The 15,682-nt window shown below is 42.8% G+C and overlaps 1 protein-coding gene across 1 annotated transcript in view; it reads right to left on the bottom strand.

Annotated features, from left to right (window-relative positions):
• GALNT1 (polypeptide N-acetylgalactosaminyltransferase 1) overlaps window positions 1–15,682 on the bottom strand; it is a 264,061-nt gene that overhangs the window by 10,249 nt on the left and 238,130 nt on the right. The window contains exons 11-12 of the mRNA XM_019520618.1: window positions 10,530–10,628; window positions 7,112–7,246 (exon numbers count right to left, since the gene is read on the bottom strand). Of these exons, the coding sequence (XP_019376163.1) occupies window positions 7,112–7,246; window positions 10,530–10,628 (234 nt within the window). The remainder of the gene's footprint in view (window positions 1–7,111; window positions 7,247–10,529; window positions 10,629–15,682) is intronic.

The following is a 15,682-nucleotide window of genomic DNA, read 5'->3' as shown; positions in this document are numbered from 1 at the left end:
AGGGCAGCTCCCCGCCACTATACACAACCCTGGGGGAGGCATATGCTTCCCTGGATTAGTGTGCAGGGCAAGGATGGGCTGCCCACTGTGGGCTTGGGGCCAGGGGCTGTGCCAGCCTCTTCCCGGCCAGAGGGATTGTGGGGGGGGGCGGGGGGGAGGGCTGGGCTGCAGCTGCACTGGGAGCAGGGCGAGCTCAGCTGTGTGGGGCCGGGAGGGGTGGCTACAGAGCATTTTGGGGTGGCTATGGTCCCCCACATGCCCCCTAGCACTGTTCCTGCTGGGGGCACTCACTCTGCTGCCTTTTCCTCAGGAGCGCTGTGCTGTGGGGTGGGCAGGGGACAGGCAGTGCCTGCCCCTGCCCCTCTCCCTCCCTCACCATGGGGGATCTGCTCCCCCGCATGCTCATTCCCTCTCCCCCACCTCCAAGACTTACTGGCAGGATGCTGCACTAAGCTACTGTGCTGCATTCCTGGCCATGTGCAAGCTGCGGCTGCGTGCATGCATGTGGCATTTATTGACGACATTATCGGCCAAAAAAACCAATTGCCTATAATGTTAATTGCCTTTAAATTGGTGCCAATCTGATATGTGACTGATATATCAGTGCACCGCTAGTAGAAATTAAGTTGTTATTCATTTATTTTTGTACACCCAATAAAATTGGATGTTATTCTCCGTCCAGGGGAAAATAACATATCTGCTGGTTGCAAAAGATATTGCAAAAAATGAAATATGGGGGTGGGGGGAAAGCATGTTGCTCATTATAAGACCTTATAAAAAAAAGTAAGCTCATCCCACAAATTATAAGCTTAAAAATACAGGCCTGAAAAATCTTATTTAAAACAAGCCTTTTGAAGCTTGATTTAAAAGAGTTATCTTTTTTCATGTCCTTGTGACAAGGTATTTAACAGAATACACAGATCTGTTAGAAGCTGACAGGGCTGCGCTATGAGTGCTTCTGGTGTGGCCTAACACAGCACTGATGAGGTACAAAAGGTTTATGGATCAAGGCAAAATATATTTTGATTAAGCTCCAACAAAAATACAGAAGAATCTACATCATTTCAAAAGGCGCTGCCTGAAAACAGCTCATTTCAGAGTACACTAAGAAAATAATCTTTCCAGAACAGTCTGTGCCTTGTGCCATGAAACATTTAAATCTGTCTTGCTTTGCTCAGTAATGACAAAACATCTTAATAACTACAAAGGATATATGAAAGTTGTAGCAGTTGTTTCACAACAGGTTCAAAAAGTATGCACTGTTTTTTTTTTTTTTCAAAAGACTTTTTTTAACAAAGTACTAAAACATACCTGTTTAATTTAAAATTAATGCAGTACTAAAATGTATTAATCAAATATAGGCTGGCAACATCTCTATGATAAATAACACTAGTTTGCAATTTGTTACATTTACCCATAATTCATCATGGGCCTTTGATGACTGCACAGACTAAACTGTCTGCTGCAATATTTCCTTCACGATTATTGTCTATAAGCTAAAACTACTAATAAACTATTAACATCTACTGTTTTAAAAGACAAAACCATACTACATCATATTTATTTCCAGCATCCTCAAAATTAGAATCAGGACCAGGCAATTACAACGGTCACTATTTTTGATCCAGCAAGGAATATAGGACAGCTTGGGAAAGTTCCATATGTTAAAATATGTGCACAAGTTATTAAAGAGTAGTTTTTGACAAAATTCTAACAATCTAATGCTATTTTTTATTTAAAACCTGTGCAGCTTCTGTAGAGGTTGTAAAGAAAAATACTTCATATTTTGGAAAATCAGCAATATCTCAGCACTAGTTATAATAGGTTTAAATGTTTTACTATCTAAATGAATAGCATGCATTGTAATAAAATACAGAAAGAGATGAGGCTATTTTTTTAAACATTTGGTTTTGCCAGAGAACTCTTTTCCATTTTTAAAGGTCATATTTAGTCTTTTTGGGCTATTCAATACAGCTAATGAACACTATCTAAAATGAACTAAAATATTTTATATTTGTTTGATTGTTTGGGAGACCAAACTTCTGAAATATAATTTTATGAAAAACATTTGACATACCCAATTTATTTCCAAAACTGCTTTTTAATATGTGAACCAGGCAATATTTACTTTATGGGCTTTATAAATTATATGGTTTTGTCACATTTGCATGTTAAAGAATCCACTTTGTGTAAATTCTTATTATGAACAAGTTCTCTTTTAAAGGTAATGAAAGCCTCTTTAAAAACAGCAAAGGTAATTGGGAAGTCTCAAAAATAGCAAGAAAAACAGAACTTTATTTCTTAGATAACTTGGCAAAACACTGATCTTTCCACCAGAAATGGCAAACACCTCTACAATTTCTTCTTCCATGAACACAAATATTGATAGGAGAGCATTACTATTAATTCTGCACTCTGAGCAGTAAGCTGAAGTTGGCTATATTTGCAATCTAGTTGAAAGCCAATTATGTCGCATGAATTCTTAGGTTTGCTGTGACTGATTGGAGTGCTCTTCATCATAATTCTCATTCCAGACCGTCAAGTTAGGCAGCAGTAGGCCATCCTTTTCTCTGTACCCTTTGAATTTTCACAAAAATGGCAAGTTGACGAGAGTGCCATAGAGCACAACTGTTAACTTCCTCTCCTCATAAACGTGGGAGTGAAGGCTCAAGTCTTGAATGATAGCTCAGATGAGAGAAAACCAAAAACTGGATTAAACAGAGTCATTAAATGACCACAATTTTATGCACTTTATACAAGTACCTCCCTTTCTAACTCCTCCTACAAAATACAGAAGTCTTTGGAGTGGGCTGCCTTTTTACCTTGGCTTGTCTCCCGTTCTAATTTTTTTTAAACCAGCTTAAACAGATCTCCAAAACAGCACATGTTCGTGCCTCACTTTCCCTGTTATATGCGTACTTCAAAAAAATCTAGAATTAGGCAACAAAAATATGGACCTAGGGAAAATTTCACAGTAAATGTTCTAGGATTACTTAGAAAGGTTTCTTTGTTAATACTGACTTACAGCCATTTATTCTTCTTAGAGGTCCAAAGACACTATGGCTGCACCTAGACAAGCAGGGGTGTGTACCTGCAGAGGCACAAATAGTAGCAGTATACATTTGTACCACTACAATGTGTTGCAGTGCACGGCCCTGCATGTGTGCTTTGCTGTAGAACATGCTGTCCCACTATGGGCAAACTGCCCAAGTCCAGGTCCTTGCAGCCCCTGGCCAGACTCCACATGCGTCAGGGGCAGGGGCTGGCTGGGGCACAGAGTACCTCAATGAGGTGCTAGCCAGCAGGCAGCCCCTGAGCTGAGGCATACTGCACCCCAACCAGCTGGGGAGCAGCATGTGGAGATGGGGGTGGGGACACAGGATGGGACATCCAGCCCAGGGCAGCCTGTTCCCTCATTTTAAGGAGGGACCAGGCCAGCACCCTGCACTCTTAACAAAAGGGACTCTGCAGCACACGATGGGGGATCAGGCCGCCCTGGGCCATCTGCTCTTCTGTCTGCATTTGTCTTGACACGTGGTATTTTTGCATGCTTTGTGCCACTTTTTTTCCAGGTTTTTTTGTAGCAAAGTTTTGTCCCCTCACTACAAATTAGCAGCACCGTGCACAATTTAATGTGCAATGGGTGAGGTTTGTGACGCCACAAACCGCATGTACCTGCATGTGAGGATACAACTTTGTGGCCAAACAAATATAGGAAGGAACAAAAATATTCACGTTTCTTACTGTATGTGCAAGAGGTCAGTAAATGACAATATTGACTGCACTATGGACCAGATTTCAAAACAGCACAGAAACAAGTTTTACCTTCTTTCCTATTCTCGATCTCTGCCAATGTTATCACAGCGTGTGAAATGGGGACCTAGGTGAAGGTACATTTGAAAAACCTGTTTCCTTTTTCTAGAAAAAAAAATCCTTTTATTTGCTCTATCTACTGTCAAAAATACTCTCTAGTTTAAGCAGTGGTAAATAGCAGTAATTGAGAGGAAGATGGTAATTACTAAGAGCATAAATAAGGTAGACATGTTTTTAAATAACTTGAAGAAAATACCAATAGAATACTAGGGCCTGTTTGAATCTCAGTTGCACAATAAGAAATAGTTATTTCATTAGCGCAGTTAGATTTTTAAAGGATTTAACAAAACCTGATCAATCAATCAGACCGAGTCAAGATGCCGGAGATACTTTGATCTACCTGCTAAAATACATCACACTTATGATGTATCCAGCCATGAAAAAATTACAGGGGCAGAGAACAACCCTGTGATCAAGATAACTCAACCAAGCTACAAATACTTACCTTTGAACTACATCTGTAATTGATCTGGTCTATAATCAAGTGCCTAATTATGTGGAACACTTAGCACTGGATAAACTGGAAGCACAATGGGAAAAGACTGTAGTCTCTGGTGAACTGTTTTGCACAGTAGGTTATTGGCCATCACTTTTGACCAGGTTCCCTAACTAAAATCAGAAAGGAATGAAAAATTTTAAAGATGAACACTTGCAATACAACAATCTGCCCCCAAAAACACCTGCTGTAAACTGAAGCATGCATCATATGCAATAAATAGCATAAAAACATGTTCTGCTGCTTATGAGTGAAACAAAGTAAAATCTGCAGTGATTCACAAGGAGCAGGCTTAGCTCCCTAGCTGCTGCTAACTCAGTTACAAGAAAAGATCTTTTATTCTTCATTCTGCTTTTCAAAAATATTGATGTGTATATTAAATCTGTAGTATATAATATGCAATAAACTAGGTAGTTTCCAAATTCCATTGCTTTGTAAAATGTCTTAATTTTACAGCACAGTAAAGGGATGTACGGCTTTCAATAAAAGAATGCCAAAAAATGACTAATGGTAAAGCTTTGGATTGAAGTTCAAGTTGCTGTTCTACATACCTCTGATATGGAAATGCTACCACAGCAAGAAGCAGAAACCACTGGAACCCTATTCTATCCAGGTGATTAATTTTTAGAAAAAAATATAATAAATCCTGATCTTGAAAACCACTTAATCCTCAAAATGATACAGACTGTCTTTTTTGCCCTCTTGGCAAATGCCATTCAACATAGCTTTCAAAGACTGGTTATTATTCAAAAAAAAAAAAAAAAAAAAAAAAAAAAAAAAAAAAAAAAAAAAAAAAGGAGGGGGAGTAGGGAAAAAAAAAGATTGCTCCAAAACATCCAGCCAGTAAAAAGCAGGAAACAAGGTTTTAAAAAAAGAAACAGGAGTAGAAATGGACTAAGTGATGTGGAAGTTAGTGCTACATGAGAGTGACACTGTCCTTGTAAGAGACAGACACCACCTTGCATGAGGTCTGGGATCTCTTTTGTCCTCCTAGCCCACAAACTGGCTGACAAAAGAGGCTACTTTTCACTGATGGGTCACAATTCAGAAAAGAAACCCAACAGTCTAACACAGTAGTTCTCAACCAGGGTGCTGCAAAACCATTTCAGGGGTGCAAAGCCAGAATTCTGAAAAGGGGGGTACATGACTAGCAACTAGCGCTACAGGGGTGGCTACACTCCCATTCCCAACATCCTTCCAAATTTTAAGTGGGCAAACCACACTGTGGAAACAACAGCTGGAGACTTTCTCCTTTTAAGTCCCCAAATCATGTAAGAATTCCCCCGAATTCCCCTATGTACTCAGCAACACCTCTTCTATCCTCCTTGCCCCCGCTAGTAATGTCTCTGAGTACAAGAAAGGGAGACTTGCAAAACTGCTACTGTCCTAGCCACCCACTCCAGCTGGGATTGGCTGCACGGGGAGCTAGGCTTGGTCAGGAACAGCAGCAGCAGTGGGTGGCTGCTCCTTCAGCTGCTCTCAGGCTGGTGTGGAACACCTAGGGAGACTGGGTAGGGACAGGGAACCTGCCTGCCCTTGCTGCTGCTGTCCCCCACAGAGCCCAGGGCCCTGTGCAGCCTGGCAGGAGCAGCTTTGGGGTCCCCCTCTACCCTCCAGTCAGCAATGGAGAGCAGCAGGCAGGGGAGAGGAGGAGCAGCAACTGAACATGGAGAAGAAAATGAGAAGCTGCCAAGAGGGGTGGAATCCCATCTGCTTCAGGGACTGGGGGATTTTTAATTCAGTGCTCCACAGGTCACATTATACATGACCCCTGAAAACTCCACTTACCCCACTACTTATTGACCACATAATTTTTCAAGTTTTCAAATGATGCAAACCATTGTTTAGTTTCTAGGTTCAGCAGCTCAAATTTGATTTTCAGTAACAGAAAGAAAATATGATATTTTTTGAAGTTGAATATCTTACAATGTGGCTGAGCTTGAAATCCAGGTTTTTTGTTATCCTTTCTAATAATTAGCTTTCCAATAATAGAAAAACAACTTATAATTAACTGTGACAGAGGCAAGACCTTAGATCTTGAAGCTGTGATAGGATCTTTAAGATTTTTTTGACCAGTCCGGATTGAACAGAAGGCTCCAGTATATGGGCCAGCATAATTTACAGTTTCTAGTCTTGCACTAACTTAAAACAGCATCCACCAGAAGAAGCATTTTCCAAACAGTCTTGCTCTTTTGAAGTAGATAGAATTAGAATTATTCATTGCCATATTAAAGTGACTTCCCACTTCCCAAGATTACGAAGTAAACCAATTGCATTCAGGAATACAACCTTCACTAACAGCAGGGGTGTTAAATTCACCCCATGCCATGGGCTGGAGCTGGCCTGCTGCACAGGGCAGCAGCAGATGCAGCATGGGGTAAAGGGAAGTGGCAAGCAACAGACTGCTTGCTAGTGTGGTGAATAGGGCTTTGCTGGCAGAGGGCTAACCAAGGGCAATGTCCACCAGGGCCCCAACTTCTCTATACTGCTGGGCCCAATGGAGTGGCTTTGCATGCCATACGAGAAAGACCTCCGACTTAACGGTTCACCATTTTGACAATGAGACCCTACTAACAAAACACACCTTCAGTTTATTGCTGGTGTGATGTATTTCTGGCACTGTGTGCCACAGTATACTGGCCAAGATGGACCTACGGTCTGACCCAGTAAACGGTAGTTCTCATTTTAATGTATGAAATTTCACTGAATTATTTCCTGGTTGAAAATCATTAGAAGGCTTACCACTGGATCATATTCCCACAGCTGATTGCCTTTTAGATGGTGGCACTTGAGCATTGTTACTGGACCATTAAGTTTGGAGACATCCAAACATAAATCATCTGTTCGAATTTCTTTGTTGGCTGTATATGAGAAAACCTTAATAGAAAAATAATAATGTTAAATAATGGGTTCCACAGAAAGAACAAAAAAATAGCATATCACTTAATAAATAGTCATATTGAACTTTGAAGAACAAGTAACAATAAATAAACATTTCCTTAGAGGCAAGTATAAAGCCATATGAAGAAATACAAGTGAGCCCCTAAACTGAAAATGTAAGCTAGCAAGAGTTGATGTGTGGCTTCAAATAAAATACTAAAATCAGTGACAGACAGGTACAAAAATTCCTGAGTTGAGCAATGGGAAAAGGAAAAAAAAATAATCAAAAAAGCCAACAGCACACTTAGGTCTGAACTGCCATATTCAGAAAGAAGGAATCAGAAAGCATTTGTAGGCCTGTGCTACAGCAAACCACAGAGAACAAAAGTTATGTTCGCACTGGCCATGTCTACAACAGATGCTAGCTGCACAGGAGCCCATTTCTACTGTGCAGTAGCATTGCGTGGCATGAAGCATGATGCAATGCTACTGCGCAGAACTAATGAGCTACTGTGCAGTCAGTGTCACCTAAAAGTCATTCGGTGACACTACTGCGCAGTAACTCCTGTTATTATGCAGTCATTTAATACTTGTGTATGCAAGTACTAAATGACTGCGCAGTAACAACTGTGCAGTCAGGTGTCTTGTGTAGATGCAGCCACTGCAGTGCACTCTGGATAGGATGTTTTTAAGCATACCTCACCCACCTGTTCCTTCTCACATGTACCAAATCCAGAGGCATGCTGGTGAGGCCATAGCAGCCACTCATGCATGCTGGAAGATAGGCTAGATGGATACAACACTTGAAATGCTTCAAAATGCATTTGGTAATGGTATTTAGAGGTTTGTTTTTCAGAATTGGCTTATAGATAAAATAGATATGCATTACAACAATGGTCCAGGGCAATGGCAAGGGCTAACTGATTTCTAAAAGCCTGGCCGTCAGTTTCACAGCCTTCAAAGCTGACAGGAACAGAAATACAGGCTGAGAAATTGTAGGCATGTACCACACTGTTCCATAACATGAGATAAGGTGGCACCAGGTCACAGTGCCCAACTGAGAGACCTTGGGCTTTCTGGTTTTGGGGAACAGATCAAATTAGGAGAAGACCGGGAAAGCCCAAATTAGAATGTGTGCATGTGATGGGCTTGTGAAGCAAAGGCATATGCTGACAGGACTGAACGTGGACAGCATGACAACCACAAAAAGACAAATCAGCGATGCCCACAGATGAGAATTCATCAGGAGGGGAAAAGAATACAAAAGAAGGGATTTCAGAGCAACAATGGGTCCCTGGGAAGGGAGCCTGAGGCACCATGGACAGAGGGCATGCCACCAGCTTGTCTCATATTCCCCACTGGTGGGGAGTGGGTCTCGGGCTCTGAGCTTCAGGCTGCTGACATCCGATACTCAAGACAGAACCTCAGAGTTAAGCTCACATCCTGGCCAGATGTACCTTGACTCTGATGACAACCCTGGGACCGGTAGATATAGAATTGCTTGTATTATTCTTACCCGCTATCATCATGTATCAATACAATTTGCTTATTATCGAATGGAAAGGTCATAGTCGGTCTGAGGGTTTGGGTCCGCCCAGAACAAGGTATCTGGGTCATAAATCCAACGCCAACAATTGGGGAATCCGCTGGGATGGGAATGGTGATTCTGACTCAGGGACTGGGATCAGGTTCGGTGCCAACAATTGGTGACTGGAACCCTGGGACTGGAACTTGAGGGCAGTAACTTGACTGATCAGGGAATTTGTTGGCAGGGTTCAGTCAAGACTTGTAGTGGATTAAGACTGTGGAGTCATGGGTGGACATCTGCTGGTAAGGTAAAACTGTATGGTAGTTCCAAATAGGGTTATAAACTAAGTAACCATATTTGTGTTAAGAGTTTTTTGTGCAAGAGGTTGGTTGGTTGCACTGCTGACCAAGGGGACGTTATTTGTCTGGGTCAGGCAGAGTAGGGTACAGGTGTGTTGGAGGCAATAGCAGCAACTTCAAGAAAGACTGGGTCGCAACCTACTCAGAGTGTGCCTGAGGTTTCTGGTTTGGTCAAGGGTACATGCTGTGGTCTCCGTGGATTAAAACATAACCTCCTATATCTGGTACTATACAAAGCTAGAAGCAGATAAAGTTAATCTCTCTGCTAGAGAGAATGTGCAACTCAGCGGGGGAAGAGTCCTTGGGACTCTGATGCATTTGTAAGTGGTTACAGGATAGTGCTGCTTTGCAGAGATTGTTAACATGCATGTGTGTGTGGCACTGGTTACAGGAACAGTGTGTGTTTCCTGTGGAGATAGTAAGTGGAAGTTACAGGTGCATGTTATTGGCAAGCCTGAATGTTATGTAGGCAATGCAGCTTCAGGGAGCTCAGACACTTGAGGGAAGAACAGGAAGGGTACAGAGCTCCACCTGGAGATCAGGGACAGGGGATGTGAAGCAGATACCTTGTGATCCTGTGTGCCCCTGAGACTAAATAGTGCCACAGAAATTTGATTTTGGAAGTGGCTTATTTTAGAGAGCTAGGAGGGGGCACAGGGAGAAACAAGACATGTTACTGGACACTTGCTCATTCTTTTATCTTGCTTTGGTTTCTTGTGCTAACATGCATTTATTTATGCAAGGCAGTAGTAGAGAATTTGTGAACTGGTAATGGGGATGAGGAATGTCTTTGCTCCCCCCCCACCTCCCTCCAAAAAACAGTATAAAGATCCTAGAAGGGAAAGTGTTAACAGCTTGTTAAGACAGGAAGGTGTTTACAAAAACTCAAGAGTTCAGCTGTATAAACAGAGTCAGTGCTGAGGAGTTATTCTGAGCAGGAGGAGACAGCCTGAACCAGAAGGAAAAAAAATGGGTCTTATCAGAGATGCCTGATTTTTTTTCTTTTTTTGTAGATGCATGGTTTGAAAGTTGTTTTTAAGACTGGAAACTTCCCTGAACAATTGCGTGTGATGTAAAAACAGGGCTTGCTGTGGTAAATATAACCAGGATGCAGAAGGACAGTAGCTGAGAGAGAGCAAGTGAGTGCGAGAGCGAGATTGATGTGCAAAAAGAAAAGCTAGCACAGACTGTGAAGCCTGCAGCCCAGCAAGGATACGGTTAAGGTTGGTCTGAGGGTTTGAGTCCGCCTGGAGCAAGGTATCTGGGTCATAAATTCAGTGCCAACAATGACCACTTCTCTGTTTAGTGGTGTACTATTGGTATGATTAGCTGGAAATTATGTATATATCAAATGCATAATGATGTAAGACTTTTAATTAAGATAGTTTATTACCTGATTGCCACCCATTCCATGACAGTTAAAAATTCCAACTTTTTCATTTTCCTTTCTTGCCATGTTATCCAGGCATTGATTTGTCTCCACATTTCTTATCTAAAGAAAGCGATACAACACATTAAAAAGGTGATTTTTGCAGAAAAAGTGGACTCAGGGTTATCATTTTGAGCTGGTTTATACAGGATGACCTAGATTAGGGAAGTCAGATTCACCTGGCCCTATGGTCCAAATGAATGGTGCAGGGCCAGTCCCATGGCCTGGCCTGGGCCTACAGGCTTCCCACCTCCCATCCTACATCCCAGATCCAATACATGCAGTACTTGCTCTAGCTGTTCTGAGACCCAGGCTGCACACAGTGCTTACCCTGGACCAAACTCAAGTGGGCGCCATGTACAGCATGTATCCAGGTTCTTATGTGCATGGCTGGTCTGGTGCACAACACATGCAGAGTACAAGTCAACTCCGGACTCAGGGGCAGTACTGTGGGCCAGACAATGGGGCTCCTGTGACTGAATGTAGCCTGCAGGCCATGTTTTTGACACCACTGAATATATATCATATCTGGGTGGTTCACAGCAGGTGTCAAATTGAAGACAAGCCACACAGCTGTGTACTATGGCTTTTACTTCAAAAGAGCACTGCTCCTCCATCTAGTGGTCCTATGTAGCTGATTATACAAGCAGTGCTCTTTGAAGTAAAAACTGCAGCAAACACATGGAGCACCTCAGCAGTCCTGCACAGTTGTTTGCTGCAGCCATGTATAACCCCAGGTAGTTCGCAAACTAACAATAACAAGGAGAAGGAGAAAACAGTCATACTCCAGTTGCTTTCTTTAGTTAAGCAGAATATTGATGTCAAATTTTGTCTTTACTAATATGAACTGCAGAATGTACTTCAATGTACAAGAAATGATTGAAAAGCAAAAACAGAAAAATGTATTGCCAGCAGATTTTTCCAGTGCTGAGGAAGAAAAACATAGCTCAGTTTAAGACAATTTCCTAAGCATGCCCTTTTCAGACTGAAATGTCTCACTTGGGTTCAAATTGTATCAGGTGCCCATTTTTCTATATTTAGAAATATAGCTGTTCAGTCAACAGTATTGAGACCACAGGGGGGGAAATTAAATGCTGATCTGCAATCAATTAATGGATTTTTGCTGGGAACTCTCAGAATAGTTTCCTTTTAAGAATGCTAATGTCTATATGTAATTAAAGATGAGTCACCATAACTCATGCCAAAAAGACTTAATTCACATAAAATAACAAACAATGACAATTGAAGTTCACTGACAAAAAATGTAGCAAGAACGTCGGATGCCAAGCTTCTCTAGTAATACTTACAGTCTAACTGGATTCTCATAGATGCTACATCTCCTTTCATAATGTGCCACTGAAGCTGTCTGAGATGGAATCAGAGACAGGTTACCAAAGCTAGAGGCTCTCAGCTTTGAGGTGCAGGGGCAGGTGCTCCTAAGCTTAAGTTTCTGTAGTTTGGTTTCCCAAGCACTGGATATTCCTTGGCCTCTCTGCTGCACCTCCTGGGTACAAACCCTTGGTCTCTTACTTCTTCACAGAAATAGGAACTCACAGTCTGCATGTCCACCTTGTTAACACCCCCCGTGTCTTGAAACATACTATTTTTTAGAGCTCCCACTTTATCAGCTTACCCTGGCTTTACAGTGCATCTCTTCAGAAGCACATGACAGCAAGCGAACAATTTGTAAGGCTTTGAAAAAACTAGACATTGTGGGAGCTGACAGATGTGGGGGAAAAAAGAAAAAGAAAAGAAAAACTGCACTCTGCTGGAAGCAGCAGCACATTACTTTGACCCAGCTCTGCAGTGTATGAATAGATTGGGTGCTTCAGTGAGGCTTTCTGGCACTTTTAGCTAAAGCTGATTCAATCACTTATTAGATAAAAGCACCAAAAAAGAGCTCTGCTAAACTACCCCGTGTCTACAGATGCTCAGAAAGCCGGGTGCAACTAACATGCTGCTTCTTCTGGGCCTGTGCTGTGCTCAGCATGGGAGCATGCTGACTTTAAAGTAAAGTGTGGTTTCCCCCCCTGCCCATGTCTGCAAGCAGCCTCTGTGTCGCATAACGAACGCACAGATTTAGACATCCCTATTACTCTGCCTCTGGTCATCAGAGGAAGATCAGATGTGCACATAAAATACATGTATGTTTATATTACATAGGATAAGGATTCTTTTTAAAGAATATAGAATTTATGCTTCACAGCACAAAACCACTACTCATTTATAGAGATTACTAAAGAATTCCAAATTGCTTATGGACAAAATATCAAGATACTTCTTAATTATGGACTCAGGAATATCTAGAACCCAGGTTCTTCACATCCTGAGCAAGTGTTCCAATGACTAGGCTATTACCAGGTGTCTACCCAAATCATGTGGCTGATTTACCAATTCTTGCAGGTTAATTTTAGCGTAAAGTTCTCATTCTATGGCCATTTCATGGAGGCCCCACCCCTTGGTGCTGATTGGCAAAGAGGCCCCGGGGAGGAGGAGAGACGAGGGGGGCAGCCACCATCTCGACTACTGGGCTACCCTTCAAGCAACTGTGCCTCTCAGCACTGACTGTGAAGAGACCCTGGGTGAGAAGGGAGATGGGGCAGCTGCCACCTTCTCTGCTGTCCTTTGTGCCCTCCCACTACCTTCCCCTCCTAGTAGCAAAGAAGTCTGGCTTCCACTGGGGAGCTTACATTTTATTTTTATTAAGTTGTTGTTGATTTTGCGGACACTCTGGGATTTCACAGTTTCCACAAAAACTGCGAAACTACGAATTAAGTAGGTATTACGTAAAAGGCAAACATCAGCTCTACTGGTGCCAACAACTCCCTGTAACTAAAGAGGCAATGTTTAAATGAATAAATGTGTATTCATGCCGAGTAGCCAAGTCTCACATGTGCAATTAACTTCAGGCTGTGAGGATATACCAAAGTCTGGAACCAAGGCAAGGATAGGAATAATTTTAAGTTATGCCTAACTTTCTTCAAGATACCCACTGGCTAGCTTAGATATCTTCCCACTCAGTTGCGAATCTCATCTTCAGCACATACCCTGCTTATTGTAGGAGGGACCTTGGTTTTATGAAGCTTATTCTTGGAGCTGAGAGCCTAAGCATTGAAGTGCAGGAAGAATAGAAAATATGGCAGGCAGCCAGCTTGGCTTTGCAGAGAACTCTTCAGTGAGCATAAATACAAAAAGGAAGCTTACAAGAAGTGGAAGTTTGGAGAGATGACTAGGGAAGAATATTAGAATATTGCTTGGGTATGCAGGGATGAAATCTGGAAAGCCAAAGGGCAACTGAAGTTGCAGCCAGCAAGGGATGTGAAGGGTAACAAGAAGGGTTTCTACAAGTATAATAGCAACAGGAGGAAGGTCAGGAAAAGTGCAGGTCCCTTACTGAATGGGGGAGGGAACTTAGTGACTGATGAGGAGGAAAAGGCTAAGTACTTAATGCCTTTTTTACCTTGGTATTCATAAGCAAGGTCAGCTCCCAGACTACTGCACCAGGCACCGCAGTTTGGGGAGAAGGTAAGCAGCCCTCAGTGGTAAAAGAACAGGTTAGGAACTATTTAGAAAAGCTGGACACGTAAAAGTCCACAGGGCCAAATGCAATGCATCCAAGGGTGCTGAAGGAGTTAGCTGATGCGACTGCAGAGCCACTGGCCATTATCTTTGAAAACTCATGGCAATCTGCGGATGTCCCAGATGATTAGAAAAGGGCAAATATACTGCCCATCTTTAAGAAAGGGAAGGAGGAAGATCCAGGGACCTACAGACCAGTCAGCCTCACCTCAGTCTCTGGAAAAAAACATGGAGCAGATCCTCAAAAAATCCATTTTTGTAAGCACTTGGGAAAGGAGTAAGTGATCAGGAACAATTAGTATGACTTCACCAAGGGCAAGTCATGCCTGACCAACCTTCTATGATGAGAAGACTGGCTTTGTGGATAAAGGGAAAGCAGTGGACACAATATGTTTTGACTTTAGCAGAACTTTTGATATGGTCTCCCACAGCATTAATGCAAGCAAGTTAAGGAAGTATGGGTTGGCTGGATGAATGGAATGTAAGGTGGACGAAGTTGGTTGGATCGTTGGGTTCAATGGGGAGTGATCAATAGCTCGAGGTCTAGTTGATAGCCAGATCTCAAGTGGAGTGCCCCTGAGGCCAGTTTTGTTCCTATGCACCATTACAGGCTTGGGACCAAGTGGCTAAGCAGCAGCTCTGCAGAAAAAAACTTGGGGGTTATGGTGGATACTAAGCAGTGTGCTCTTGTTGCCAAGTATGATAACAGCATACTGGCAGTGCATTAGTAGGAGCACTACCAGCAGATCGAGGAAAGTAATAATTCCCCTCTATTCTGCATCTGGAGTATTGTGTCCAGTTTTGCTGCCCCCCCCCCCCCAAAAGGATGGGGACAGAGAGTCCAGAGAAGAGCAAGAAAATGAGTAGGGGGCTGGGGCACATGACTTGAGGAGAGGCTGAGGGAACTGAGACAACTGACAACTGACGCCCAGGAAAAAGCCAACCTATGAAATGGGTACTTTGCATCTGTCTTTCATCAGTCCCATGGGACGCCCACTACAGGACAGGGAGGTCTGGGTGAGGGAGATCCCCTGCCTTCCATCAATGCTGACCTTGTGAAGGAACACCTTGAGAGGCTGGATACCTTCAAGTCAGCTGGCCCTGACGATCTACACCCCAGGGTACTCAAGGAGCTTGCGAGCATCATAGCCCAGCCTCTGGCACAGATCTTTGAGAACTCCTGGCGCTCTGGTGTAGTGCCCGAAGACTGGAAAAAGGCGAATGTGGTGCCTATCTTCAAGAAAGGGAGGAAAGTGGATCCGGCAAACTATAGGCCCATCAGCCTGACTTCTATCCTGGGGAAGGTCTCAGAAAAGTTTGTTAAAGAGGCCATCCTTAATGGACAGGCAGATGCCAACATCCTGAGGGACAGCCAGCATGGGTTTGTTGCGGGTATACTTGCTTGACCAATATCATTACCTTTTACAACCAGGTGACCTATCACCTGGACAAGGGAAAAGAGATTGATGTCATATATCTTGACTTCAAAAAAGCCTTCAATCTGGTATACCATGATCACCTCTTGGCGAAACTGGCCG

The sequence above is a fragment of the Gavialis gangeticus genome, unplaced genomic scaffold, assembly GCF_001723915.1.
Source record: "Gavialis gangeticus isolate Ggan-Ray unplaced genomic scaffold, GavGan_comp1, whole genome shotgun sequence".
NCBI classification, from domain to species: Eukaryota; Metazoa; Chordata; order Crocodylia; family Gavialidae; genus Gavialis; species Gavialis gangeticus.
This window is presented reverse-complemented; position numbering and strand designations above follow the sequence as displayed.